This window comes from Hypoxylon fragiforme, assembly GCF_022984875.1.
Source record: "Hypoxylon fragiforme strain CBS 206.31 chromosome Unknown GGS25scaffold_2, whole genome shotgun sequence".
In the NCBI taxonomy this organism is placed as follows: Eukaryota; Fungi; Ascomycota; class Sordariomycetes; order Xylariales; family Hypoxylaceae; genus Hypoxylon; species Hypoxylon fragiforme.
This window is the reverse complement of record NW_026054757.1, coordinates 3824517-3837735: the sequence shown is the minus strand read 5'-3', so window position 1 is coordinate 3837735 and position 13219 is coordinate 3824517. Positions and strand designations below refer to the sequence as shown.

Here is a 13219-nt window from a genome sequence, read left to right as displayed (position 1 = left end):
GGAAGAGGGGGTATTTAGCTGTGCGTAACTTACATAGGTACCTACCTACATGTCCCTCTTCGAACCCCTTCCAAGACGTCATGTCCATTGTCCAACCCCAACCGTGTGGTGGCGGCGGCGGCGGCGGTGGTAGTCTGGGGAAAAATTTTGATGGTTGACGCGAGGGTATTTCCCCTTTCGGAATATCTTGCTCTTTCTTTCTCCTCCCTCCCTCCCTCCCCACGTACTCGTTCGCGAAGAGCAATAATAATAATAAAAACTCAATCAACAGCGGAAACCTTCCCTTGCCGTCTCAGCAGGGCGTTCGTCAAGTCTACCCTGCTCCCTCCCTCCTTTCCTCCCTCCCTTCCTTCCTTCCTGCCACGAGCCGAGACTCGATAGTAGGCATCCTACCTGTGACGTGTTTATAAAAATTCAATACGATACAATGAATTACAACGACCCCCCCCCCCCCCCAACGCCTCGCTCGCGCATATCCATGTCTGTTGGACGCCTTTCCTATAAGACGCCTACCTGCCCACGTACCTTACTACCCTCTTAGTACATATATAATACCTACACCAAAACCCAAAAGCTCCTAATTGCCATCGTAATTTAATCTAGCAGCACCCGGGGCTATGTATTCACCTCCCTGCCTGCCTACCTACATACCCAGATCCTAGCCCCCCCCCTCTCTCTCTTCGTGCTTCCCCACACTGCCCCTATCAAGCAGCAAGCAGCAGCGAGGCTTGGGGTGGTATATAGATAGATAGATAGATAGGTACATATGCGTAGCACAGCATCGCAGGGAGCATAACCTGTCTGTCTACAACGTGCCTAAGCGACTTGTCACGATGTCTCGCTTGCGGCGGTTTCCCGCATGATCCAACGTCTCACTTTTCCTTCGCTCTTGTGTTTCCTCCTTTTTTCTTTTTTTTTTTTCTCCTTCCTATTAGTTATTCTTTTTTAAGAAAATAGCTTTTGCCGGTGGCCTGATAATGATGTACTGTACGTAGGTAGGTATATATGTTATGTTATATGTATGATGCTGAGAAAAAAGAAAACACCTGATTTCATCTCATCGAATATCGCCGTACGTACATCAATTGGGTAATATTGGTGCTACATATGTAAATGTGTAGTTATGATTCAGCAGATAGATATTTCGATTGCTTCAATTTATACCATAGATTCAATTAGGCGGGTAGGCATGTAGTTAAGCATTAATAAATTCGTTAGCCATGACTAGGTATCGCTATCATAGTAACCGATACCCTACTACCCTTAAGAGCACAAGAGTTTAAAACGCCAAAAGAGAAAAGAAAAAAATTTGGAAAACTAGAAAAGTAATCCAAACTCGCAATATACTCCCCACCTAAATAGGTTATATATACCTATTATTATCCTATATAATTGATTCATATCTGTGATAGGTAGTACATAGGTATGAAAAAAGACAAAAAGATGTAGTCACGCCGTGGATCGAACACGGAACCTTCTCGGAGCTTTTGAAGTACACATCAATGTGAACGAGAAATCATAACCATTAGACCACGCGACTCTTGCTTGGAAATTTTCCGTCTTACTTTGGTCTATATATATAACTCATCCCCCTTCCCCCCTCCCCCCCTTCGTACTTGAATCTAACCTAATCCTACGTTAGTTCCGTTTAGAGCTTACTATACCTTTAGGTACATAATTCGGGGAGTGGAGGTACTGTAGTACCGTGGTAGGGCTTGCCTTTTAGGACTGTAACTTTTGGCCGGTCTAAGGCATGTATGGTGAAAGAACACATGCAGATTGTGGGGTTTCTCTTACTTTGCCGAAATTAGAAGCGGTCTATGAGTCTGACCTATCAGACTGATGCTCGGATTGTTTGGTAATTCCCATTAGCCTAGCATTAGGTACCGACAGAGATTAAGCTCCGCGCTTAGGAGGCACGCAACCAGAAGACCAATCGGTAAGAGTCCATACATCCATATTAGAGCCTCTACTATGTATGTGTAGTAGTAACCTTCAGATGTTGAACTTACATCTAAGTCCCTTGAGTAAACTATGTGCCTCCCTAGTACCTGAACTAAATGCAGTACCTGAAGCTAAACGCCGACAGCGTGGTTTAGATGGCGATTTAGCTGAATATTGGAGACATCATATCATGGCTCATTACAAGCGGCCCGAGTAACCTCACGAGCCATACATTTCCATAGACAAAATGATGAAGGGGACTTCACTAAACATTAAACCTCCCTCACTCGATCGATTCAGATCGTGCGTAGTATTGAGTCGGTCCGAGAAGCAATTGCTCAAGTCTCATAACTCACATTTTTCATATCCATCCTCGTTGAGTTATGAGCAATCGCGTAATCGGCTTCTGCATCCTCAGATGCTTTGATCTATTTGATAAGACGTGACTGGTCCATTACCAATTTGGGTATCAATAGGGTCTGGTTCCCTGGTAGGTCGAAGCGGGGCCTTATAGTAACGTAACGCATGTGAAGAAGTTCGGTGCTCCGTTCCTGTGCCGGTCTCCGGTATTCATGAATCACTGACATCAAGCGCTCGGCACTCCTGGTCCTCATCGACAATCGGGCACGAGTTTGTACCCACCCAAATACCGCATCTTTCTGAAAACACCTTTTTGGTGGATTTTTTGCCAACGCCCTTCCGGTGGAGTTGCTGCAACTGAGGGTTGATACCTTGTAGAATACATACCTCCTCAGGGGTGAAAACATACCGCATTTGAGGTAAAGATGTAGAATATAGCGATGTCGGAGCCTGTACCTAGTAGATGGCGGAATATTTTGAGTTTTGCGTATTCACGTCTGTTGGCATGGTTTATATGGCGTGGCTTTCGTAGCTCCAAACCTTTTTTGTTTTTGTTTTTGGTATCCGAGCTTCGTCTTCAGTTTTAATTGACGAGCTGTTCACCTGTTGTTCTTATTCCTTTGCCTCCGACACCAAACGAAAATTGACGTGCCTCAAATTACCATCTCCGAGTAGTAAGCAATGCCAGACCAGACTCTTGAGAAGGGAAGCATAAGCCCCGGGGCAGATTCGAATACATCCAAAGGGGTCTTTACCGATGACGAACTCTTACGAACACTCTCTGTTTCGGCGGCTGTACCGGTCGAAGAGCCACCGGACGGCGGATTTCTTGCCTGGTCCCAAGTCGTGCCAGCCCACATCGCCAATATGATGTCCTGGGGCTATGGGACTGGGTTTGCGGTTTTCCAGCTCTATTACAAGGAGACACTTGGCTTGCCGGCCTCCCAGGTGTCTTGGATAGGCTCTATTCAGATATTCCTATGTTTCGTCGTGGGAATGGTGTCTGGCCGGCTTTCTGATGCCGGTTACTCGAAACACCTATATATTGGCGGAGCTGCATTGACGGTGTTTGGTATGTTTGTGACAAGTTTAGCGACATCGTACTGGCAGATCTTACTTGCACAGGGATTCTGCAGCGGCATTGGCGGCGGGTTGATGTTCATGCCGGCAACTGCGAATGTAGCCACCTACTTTAAAAAGAAGCGATCACTCGCGGTGGCGTTCAACGGATGCGGATCCAGTACCGGTGCGATACTATTCCCGGCCGTCGTCCAGTTCCTCACACCACAGATAGGCTTTCCGTGGGCGGTCCGAGTGTGCGGGTTTATATCCATTTTTCTAGCCTTCATTGGATTCAGCATCTTGAAACCACGGGAATTGCGAAGGATTCCAGCACCGATTGTCGATTGGAGTGCCTTCAAATACATGCCTTATACTATGTTTTGTATAGGCGCATTCCTTATATATTTCTCCCTTTTCACAATGCTTATATATGTGAGTTTCTGGAGTGTCCTACTTATGCTACTACCTCTGTTAGTTGAATGCTGAATTTTCTTTTGCTCTAGATCAACTCATTCGCTCGCGAAAGTATCGGTCTAAGCGAGAGGGAGTCCATTAACTTTGTACTCATCACGAGTGCAGTTGCTATCCCTGCGCGTCCCATATTCGGCTACCTCGCGGACCGCTACGTTGGTCCCGTCAACACGTTTGGCCTCAGCTGCATCGCCCTAGGAATCATGGCCTTTGCTTGGATAGGTATTCGAAACCGACCAGAAATGTACGCTTATTCGGTTGTCATGGGCTTTGTAAATGGAGCGGCCCAGGGCATCTTCTCGAGTGCAGCGAGTAGCTTTGTTCAAGACGTGAGAAAAATGGGTACATGGATAGGGATGGTGTTTGCCATTTGCGGATTTGCGACCTTGGCTGGGCCTCCGACCATGGGTGCTATCATTGATGCCAGTGGAGGCAAATATATATGGGCTCAGATCTGGGCTGGATCAACTATTGTCATTGGGGGAATACTTATCCTCGTGACATCGAGAATGCTAATGGGGAAGTCAACGAAGGTATACATGGTTTAAATAAGGATGGTGATTAAAGGTCAAGGTAGACCAAAAGCTGTGGAGGTTGAGTTAAGTCATGAGATGTAGCATGATAATGATCTTCCTATAATAACTAATATATTGGAAATGGGATTGGATAATTTGGCCGTATAGGTATTAAATAAGTCTAATGATACAAAGAAAATGATTTGAAGTAAGCAGATCAATGTCAATCTAGTATTGTTGTATGTAAAGTGCGTAGGGGATGATCAAAGACTGAGCATTCACAACATTGAACGTCAAAGTTCTTGAGACTTGGAACAGACACGGGAAGTTCTAGGTTAACTAATAAACTGTAGTTATTATGTAATGTAGCCTTGAGAACTTGAATTTGCCATGTGAAAATACAAGTTCACGTTGGTTGTATGTGGCTGAGTGACATGCTGCAGCTTAGCCACACAGCCACAATTATACCAACATTGAAACGTTCGAGAGCAAGGAACTAACTAGTGTAGGTCTCCCTAGTAATGCGCATGAAAAGCCTAAGGCAGATCTGGTGATTGATTAACCATAAACGGTTAACTGCATTCAAGTGCCATTGGGTTGACATCATCACTTTTTTCTGTCTAGTTTTCTGTCTAGCGTACATACATGTACATAGTTCTGAGCTGTACAATACAAGTTGGTTACCTCTTGGTCCTCTCCAATTCTCGTATCCTATCGGCGAGTCACATCTTGATCAACCATTGAAGAAAACTTGAAAAAAGCGTTACAATCAACCATAAGGAGTTACGTATGTAGCTAGATTTATTCTGCCCAGTAGCATTGTCTTATTCGCCATCGCAAACTGTTCGGGTAATAATAAAAACTCTTCAATCATCCCTTTGTTCCCGCATTGCTGCATTATTTGTCAAGAGGTTTACTGTTTCAGAAGTCACCGTGACTGTAGCTTGAAAGGTGCTGGTCTGATTGCCACCTTTCGTCATCTTCTGAGGCCGCCACCTAGCTCGTTCACTACTACATGTACTAGGCCTTGGCTGTTACTACTACATAGTGCAACGGCCTTACGTACTAATACATACCTATCTCTACCTAGGTAGCTATCTACCTTAAAGTTCAAGCAACAATCATTCTTACAATTCTATCAGCCTTACTATTTTCAATTCCTTTTTTTCGAACAACCACTTCCTATTCCTACTCCTAACTAATTCATCCAAACAAATTCGTCCGACTTTTACTCCAATCTCCCTCTTAAGCATGGCGGGCGTTATCGCGAAGATAATATCCAAGAAAATCCTTAAGGAGTCGGCGGGCAACCAATTTGGAGTTGAGGTAAGCCACACAACTGCTGATCAATCGATATTGCATTATGATGAGGTTGAATCGCAGACGAGACTAACGTATGATCCGGTTCAAAGGACCCGTACTTCGAACAAGTTCCCGCGACGAGACTCGATGGCACGCCCACTGGCAAATTCAAGAAAGTCCGCAAAGCACTACCGCCAGGCCTTTCGGACCACGATGCCAAGATTTTGACCAAAGTTAAGAGAAGAGCATACAGATTGGACATGAGCTTTGGTAGCTTCCTAGGTCTGAAGTTCGGTTGGGGTAGCATCATAGGCTTGGTCCCTGTGTGAGTAAACTTGCTCGTTTGGTATTTCGATCGCGCGCTAATGGAGATTGACTGCAATAGGGCTGGTGATATTATCGATGCGTTCATGGCCATGATGGTAGTACGCACCGCCAGGCAGGTTGAAGGAGATCTTCCTGTTCAGGTCTACACCTGGATGTACGTGCTCGTGATCATAGACTTCATCGCGGGGCTTGTTCCTTTCGTCGGGGACATTGCAGATGCCGCCATTCTCGCCAACACGCGCAATGCGGTGGCGTTGGAAGATTATCTCCGTAAGAAGGGCAAGAAGAATCTCCGCGCTAGTAAATTGCCGGTGCCCGACGTGGATCCTAGTGATCCAGTCGAATTCGATCGGTTCAACTCTGAGTCACCTGGGCGCGCGTCGTCTCGAGCCCCGCGTCCCGCTGAGACAGGGGTTACTCATCCTCCGCAGGAAAGCGGTGTGGCTCCGAGAAACACTCAGCCTTCACGGCCTGCTCAAGCAGTGGTCCATGATGATCGGCAGGGCGGCTCTCGAAGAGGATTCTTCGGCATGGGTAGCAAGAGATCGCGCCCAGCTGACGTCGAGGCTGGAAGAAGATAGGACTTTTTCGACTGAAATTACTCGGTATCGCGGCCGAGTTTGCTTTTTCTTGAGAACTTTACGATTGCTGGATACCCGACCTGTTTGATCAGACCATGAAAATAGGAGGAGGGGCATAGAGCAAGGTCGGTTAATTTGGGCAGCAGAGAACTTGAACGAATTCTTACGATACCAAACTGAAATGTAATGCTTTTTAATATCATCACTGCCTGCAGTACCTACATATATCTAGTAGGTACGAAGTACATAGTAGTCCCACCAACTCGAGGGTAAATAAATGCCCATTTACTATACGTATCCATAATTCCAAGACCTTCAAAATTGTTCAAATCTGTATACATACTCGTACACCGATGAGGCCGTGCCGATAAGACCGATATTAGGTTCCGAGCCCTGAGCTACGGAATGTGGATTATGATTCGTGAGGGAAAGCAATTATTACCTGATGTTGAATCAGCTCGAAACTAGGGATTCCAAGCCTTAACCACTTTAAGATCCGTGTTTATCTCACGAGTGTGATCTGATAAATCTAAGTGGTGTCAACACCCCTGTCTTGTAAGACTTGAACCCAGGACTTGTCAGGACCGAGCTCCTTACGTTCCTTGCGTTCCTTGCATTTCTTACCAAAAGAGGAGCTGAACAGCTGGGCTGCCTGCATATAATATGGGCTATAGTGGGTCTGTGGCCCACTTATAGAGGCACTTGAGCTTTTTACATTAAAATGTACTGTAGCAACGCGCCGAAACAAAGTGGCGGGGGACAGTTCAATGGGCAAGAACGCGTTATCAGAATTTTAGTCGCGTTAAAAACACTTGTGTGTTCATGCACGTGATTTGGCGAGAGACGCCTTTAAAAGATGTTAGACCCGAATAATTCTCAACACGCTTTTTCATTCCACATCACATCAACCACGAACACTTTTTACTTAACGCGTGATTGTTCAATTAACAAGACGATCATTTGATCATTACAAAGAGACATTCACTTTCATCTCTTCATACAATCCTCAATCTCAATCCCATATCCAATTAACATAGTTATTCACAATGGCCACTAACATGTCCATGACGCCCTCCAAGAAGGTAATTCATATATACCTTTGTCACAACTTTTCCAATTGCCACTGACGCATTATTTTTATAGGCTGCTACTGCAATGGAGTCCTTAAACATGGACTCTCCCGTAAAGAAGATCGATTTCTCTGGCAAGGAGAACGCGCCGTACGACGCCGACGTTGATACCATCGCTGCCGAAATTGAGTCACAGAAGCCCACAATGGAAATGAAGGGAGAGAAGACCGTTGCTCCTACTATCAAGGAAGAGGAACAAGATGAGCCCATTTTACAAGAAAACCCTCAGCGATTCGTCTTATTCCCCATTAAGTACCATGAGGTGAGTAACGCGTTTTTACGCGTAAAGTGTTTTCCCCCACGCGGCATTTAACTAATTATGGGACCTAGATCTGGCAAATGTACAAGAAGCACGAAGCTTCTTTCTGGACTGCCGAAGAGATTGATCTATCCAAGGATCTCCATGACTGGAACAACCGATTGAACGATGACGAGAAGTTCTTCGTTTCCCACATTCTTGCCTTCTTCGCCGCATCCGATGGCATTGTCAACGAGAACCTGGTCGAGCGATTCAGTGGCGAGGTCCAGATCCCTGAGGCTCGATGCTTCTACGGTTTCCAAATCATGATGGAGAACATCCACTCCGAGACTTACTCTCTCCTCATTGATACCTACATCAAGGAGCCTGCACAAAAGACCCATCTTTTCAATGCTATTGACACCAGTGAGTTGCCTCGGAACACCCTCAACTACGAATTAACATAACTGACACCTTTCTAGTCCCTGCCATCCGCAAGAAGGCTGATTGGGCTCTACGATGGATCTCTGATAAGCAGTCCACATTCGCTCAACGTCTTGTTGCCTTCGCTGCCGTTGAGGGTATCTTCTTCAGCGGTGCCTTCGCTTCTATCTTTTGGTTGAAGAAGCGTGGTCTGATGCCTGGATTGACCTTCTCTAACGAGCTCATCTCTCGTGACGAGGGCCTGCACACCGATTTTGCCTGCCTGCTATTCACACACCTCAAGAACCGCCCAGGCAAGGACGTCATTGAGAAGGTCATTACCGATGCTGTCGCCATTGAAAAGGAGTTCTTGACCGAAGCTCTCCCCTGCGCCCTCCTGGGCATGAACGCCAACCTCATGAAGCAGTACATCGAGTTTGTCGCTGACCGTCTGTTGGTGGCTCTCGGCAATGACAAGGTCTACCGGTCCTCCAACCCCTTCGACTTCATGGAGAATATCTCTCTCGGCGGCAAGACCAACTTCTTCGAGAAGCGTGTAGGTGACTACCAAAAGGCCGGTGTCATGGCTAGCACCAAGAAGAACGCCAGTAACGATGACGTCGCGGCGCCGGTCGATGGCCAAGGCGAGAACGGTGGTGACTTCACCTTCGACGATGACTTTTAAGCATCCTCGCAAGACACCGTTTCTTTTTACCTCTCGCGATACCCCTTCCCTTTTTGCACATCAAAGGCGCCTTGTACTATATTCTCCCAACACACCCACTGCCTTTCCAAAAAAAAAAAACTCTCCTCACTATTGCGGATTGCGGAAATTTCGATACTATAAAATAGGCGAGCAATTGCGGTGGTGTCGGCCGTTGACAATAATCAATCTGGGTATTCATTCACTATATGCGAATGGATTCCCGATAGATGCTTGATCAACTTTCACCCCTTTTCATTTTATTTCATGGACACGAGCAAATCATCCCGAGGTGTTTAAGGCGTTTTTTTGTTACTTGGTCCCCCAGTAGGCCCATCTTCCAGGTGTGGAGGTGGGAAAGACCCGTGGATTGATCTTATTATCATCGTCGCTTCAGTCGATTCGGAATGGATGGGATGGGATGGGGGAGAAAATGACTTGATGCGATGCATGGAACGTGGACGGACGTTGACGTGGAACTTGGTTGCCAGACAGATACGTAGGTGGCCTAGTCATATAATGCAATGGATATGATGAAACCTTTATTTTGCTTGTTGTCGGTGATCTGTGATGTGATGTGATGTGATGTGACTGTCAGCAATGTATTAGGTTAACTCAGTGCTTAGGTACCTATGAACGTATATATATATATATATAACATGTCTTGAAGTTTATGCCTCCATAAAAGCCATATGTACGCTCACCCCCCTTAGTCCATGACCTATGATGTTACTCTACTTAGTTACTCTATCCCATTTCCTAATCATTGATGCGTACCTACCTACCTACCTACCTAGGACCTAGGTAGGTAATAAATAGACATGTAACTAGTTAACTACTGTAGTTGGTTGGCCTTTTCTCAACCCCGCCCTACCCGTCTAGGACTCTAGGCCAGCCAGCCAGCCAGCCAGCCAGCCAGCCAGCCATCACAGTTTACTTCAATGTTGTCAATGACGCAAGTAACCGAAATCGGAACATGTAGGTAGGTAGGTAGGTAGGTACTGATCGATTGATACCATCTCTCTTTGGTTACTTGATTCCAAACGTTGTGAATGGTGAGTGAGTGAGTGAGTGGCCTTGGGTAGATAGATAGATAGATACTAGGATATGTAGGTATCTAAATAGGCAAGGTACCTAGTAAGGTAAGGCAGGCAGCTAAGTAGGGATATACATGAGTTCCCTATCCCTCATTCCTCACTCCTCACTCCTCACTTCTTCCCCCGCTTCTTCTTCCCCTTCCCTCCTCCTCCTCCAGCACCACTACCACCCTGCGCCTGCCCCTTCCCCCCTTCCTTCCCCCCTCCTCCCACAACAGCCCCCTCCTCAACAGCAGCAACAGCAGCCGGCGCATCCACCATAACCTCATCCTCGCCGCCGCCGCCGCCGCCACCCCCTTCCTCTCCAACCGGCAGCGCAGCCATGCGCGCGCCGAGCGGGCGCCCCAGACTCGTGATGAGGCGCGCGACCTCGGCGGCCTTGGTGGTGCGGTACTTGAGGCACGCGCCCGAGTGCGGGTCGTACGTTTTCAGCGTTAGGGAGGCTCTTGGCGTGCTTTGTTGTTGTTGCTGTTGTTGTTGTTCGGTGGAGGAGGAAGATGGTGGATTTCGGGCTTTGGGCTTGGGCTTGGGCTTGGGCTTGGAGATGTGGTATTTGGTTGTTATGCGTGTCTGTTATTTTTTTTTCGGGGGGAGGTTAGTTGGGTTGGTTGGTAGGTAAGGTAAGGTAGGAGAGAGAAAGAAAGAGAGAGAGTGTGTGTGTGTGTCGAGGGAACGGCACGCTTAATACTGTGGCATGATGTAGCGTACGTACTGCCATACCATCACGCAAAGAATCATCGCGCATATAGGTAGGTCGCGAGTGGGCAAGTGAAAATGAGTGGATGAACAAGTTCAGCAACATACAGTGGTCGGCCGCGCTTCAAGAAGCAGCGACGACTGGCGCAGCCATTCCTGGCTCGTCTCGTAGTACGGCATGTCACCAGTTCTTAAACTCTCTAATCTAGCTCCTTTAATTCCTTCTTTATTTCTTTCTCCGAGTTCGACTGTCAGGCGTGGTGTTGCTAATCGCGTGCTCTCGTGTGTCGCCTTGTGTTGTGAGTTGATGAAGTTTTGTTGGCGATTAAAATCAATTAAAATCAATTAAAATCAATTAAAATGGCAAGTTAACTTGAAAGCAGCCGTGGGGTCTGACAGGGGGGGTTGGAGAAGCTGAGTTAGTAGAGTTACATGTACCTAGGTACCGCGGGGTAGCTTAAGTGCATCAGCCTCATTTATCCTTTTAAACAGAACACATGCATATCACGATAGCTTCAGAATATGGTTCACTCTAATCCAGTCCAATTTATTATGAAAGAATTCACCTTCATAGATCGGAGTCTTAAATCCATCAAAAGCCGCGAACTACCAGATGTCAATTCCCCTTTTTAGACGCCATCAATGATGCAAATGGGTATCTTCCTTACTTAACCACACCTTGTCTCCCCTCCTTTATCACCATATCGTCGTAAGCTCCTGATGCTCCCCATTCAGATATATACCTGTACTATGCTAGTTAAATGTAATGGCAGCAGAACATGTAAATATTAAGCATGCGGATCCGGCAACCAAAACACCAAGTCCTGATCGGCCGTTGCAAAGAAGTTGAACCGAGGGTTAACAGCCACCACTGCTGCTGGTCTCTCGTCCTCTATTACGTGAATTGGGTCCAACATCTTTTCTGACGGATTTCCGAGCGTGTCCCATACAACAACGCCCTTCTTGCTTCCGCCAAAAACGAATCTTCCATCCTGAGAGAAGCAGCAGTCACCGCTGCCCTCCATATTCGCCCCGTTCGAGCCACCACCGTTCATGGTGTACTCTTCCCCAGCGGCCAGTCTATTGCTTCCGCCCTCGGGCTTTCGTAGATGGGCCTTTAGGCTTCCAGTGAACGAATCCAAGAGAAAATGTCCTGCTCCCTTAGTGCCTAATAATATGGAGCGCCCGTCGTTTGCAAATTCAAGCTTGGTCCATCCTTGAACAGTGTGTGCAGCATCCACGGAATTGCATGCCTCTACAATGTCGAATTCCGCAAAGGGTGCTTTATCAAAGTTTCGGTGGTCGTAGATCAGAACTGTACCGCTGCTAGGTGAGCCTATTGCGAAGACCTGTCCGCTGGGGTCGAAAGCTGCCAGATGTGGTGTGTTGAGATACAAGACTCCAGTCTCGTTCTTTGTTCCGGCATTCCACAGTCGCACCGTGTTATCTTTGCTACAAGAGATGAAATCGTCGTTACCGGGATGCATCGCTAAGCAGGTAACCGGACCTTGGTGGCCCTCGAAGTATCGTATAAAAGCATTGTCGTGGGTGGTGAGATATCTAATCGCATCTGTTCACACATTTATCGTCAACACTGAATCCATTGGGCGACTAGCACTGTAATTCAAGAGGTGCATGGATCGTACCATTTTGTTTGGTACTGGCATATATGATACTAGAGCTGTTGTGCGTAAATTTGGCAAGTTTAACACCATACTTCTTGCTCAGAAGTTGTTTATCGTGTCGGCCTTCTCGAGTCTTGTATATCTGAATTGTTTCATCGCTCTCAGATGTCATCAAAAGCTCGCCAGGGTCGTCATAATCGAGACTCAGAATGTAAGGTTGCGGTCGGCCATCTTTTATGTCGTCGCGCCTAAACAACTACGACCCGCGTTAGCAATTAAGCCAAGTTAAGGTATTGCAATTGTTGCTAGTGAGAGAGGTTACCTTGGTAGGTCTGTAGGTACCAATGATGTCTGTAACCGCGGAGGTGCTAGGTAGACCACTGCCGAGCGTGCGAGTGATGTTTAGCGAGGTGGATGGAGTGCCATTGGCGGGAGAAGAATCGGGAGGATCTAGATCCATCGGTGTCGATGCCATGGTGAAATTCTGGTGATGAATTCACCGACACGAGATTATAAAAGAAAGGTTGGTAGTTACGCAAGCTACAGGATTCGAGATAAGCTCGAAAAAGTTCAATGTTACTATATGTAGCAGGTAAGGTAAAAAGAAAGAAACATGAAAAGGAACATTGAATGAAGATCGCGGTCGAGCTTAACAAATTACATAAGTTAAAGTTGTACTATGCAGTTACGGATTACACGAATAACTACCAGGTTATATGCACATATTAATGCACGTATACCCTTC

General features: G+C 46.6%; 5 protein-coding genes and 1 non-coding gene across 6 annotated transcripts; 3 read left to right on the top strand and 3 right to left on the bottom strand.

Moving 5' to 3' along the window:
- Positions 1–1446: 1446 nt before the first annotated feature.
- GGS25DRAFT_t6 lies at positions 1447–1540 on the bottom strand. The gene has a single exon. It is a non-coding gene; the product is annotated as a tRNA-Val (tRNA).
- A 1445-nt stretch (positions 1541–2985) lies between these two features.
- Positions 2986–4385, top strand: GGS25DRAFT_518736 (MFS general substrate transporter; the record flags this gene model as incomplete). Its single annotated transcript, XM_049263587.1, has 2 exons — positions 2986–3798; positions 3870–4385. The coding sequence occupies 2 exons, from the start codon at positions 2986–2988 to the stop codon at positions 4383–4385; spliced, it is 1329 nt and encodes a 442-aa protein (XP_049120622.1).
- Positions 4386–5603: 1218 nt separating this feature from the next.
- Positions 5604–6562, top strand: GGS25DRAFT_518735 (uncharacterized protein; the record flags this gene model as incomplete). Its single annotated transcript, XM_049263586.1, has 3 exons — positions 5604–5678; positions 5765–5979; positions 6040–6562. The coding sequence occupies 3 exons, from the start codon at positions 5604–5606 to the stop codon at positions 6560–6562; spliced, it is 813 nt and encodes a 270-aa protein (XP_049120621.1).
- Positions 6563–7401: 839 nt separating this feature from the next.
- On the top strand, positions 7402–9776 carry GGS25DRAFT_478308 (ribonucleotide reductase). Its single transcript, XM_049259927.1, has 4 exons — positions 7402–7644; positions 7706–7954; positions 8023–8356; positions 8413–9776. Exons 1-4 carry the CDS (start codon positions 7609–7611, stop codon positions 9036–9038), a joined length of 1245 nt encoding a protein of 414 aa, XP_049120620.1. The 5' UTR covers positions 7402–7608; the 3' UTR covers positions 9039–9776.
- Positions 9777–10264: 488 nt separating this feature from the next.
- On the bottom strand, positions 10265–11029 carry GGS25DRAFT_518733 (signal recognition particle 9 kDa protein-domain-containing protein; the record flags this gene model as incomplete). The annotated part of the gene is made up of 2 exons (XM_049263585.1): positions 10265–10723; positions 10958–11029. 2 exons carry the CDS (start codon positions 11027–11029, stop codon positions 10265–10267), a joined length of 531 nt encoding a protein of 176 aa, XP_049120619.1.
- A 346-nt stretch (positions 11030–11375) lies between these two features.
- GGS25DRAFT_478303 (WD domain-containing protein) lies at positions 11376–13146 on the bottom strand. The gene is made up of 3 exons (XM_049259926.1): positions 12797–13146; positions 12496–12730; positions 11376–12419 (listed from the first exon to the last, which is right to left on the bottom strand). Exons 1-3 carry the CDS (start codon positions 12947–12949, stop codon positions 11638–11640), a joined length of 1170 nt encoding a protein of 389 aa, XP_049120618.1. The 5' UTR covers positions 12950–13146; the 3' UTR covers positions 11376–11637.
- Between the last annotated feature and the right edge of the window lie 73 nt (positions 13147–13219).

Bases quoted from the DNA above. Each gene is read 5' to 3' on its own strand.
- GGS25DRAFT_478308 (XM_049259927.1), top strand. From the start codon at position 7,609: ATGGCCACTAACATGTCCATGACGCCCTCCAAGAAG. The intron at 7,645-7,705 runs GTAATTCATATA...TTATTTTTATAG, and splicing joins CCATGACGCCCTCCAAGAAG to GCTGCTACTGCAATGGAGTC. The intron at 8,357-8,412 runs GTGAGTTGCCTC...ACACCTTTCTAG, and splicing joins TTTCAATGCTATTGACACCA to TCCCTGCCATCCGCAAGAAG.
- GGS25DRAFT_478303 (XM_049259926.1), bottom strand. From the start codon at position 12,949: ATGGCATCGACACCGATGGATCTAGATCCTCCCGATTCTTCTCCCGCC. The intron at 12,731-12,796 runs GTAACCTCTCTC...CGCGGGTCGTAG, and splicing joins GTACCTACAGACCTACCAAG to TTGTTTAGGCGCGACGACAT. The intron at 12,420-12,495 runs GTACGATCCATG...ATGTGTGAACAG, and splicing joins TGCCAGTACCAAACAAAATG to ATGCGATTAGATATCTCACC.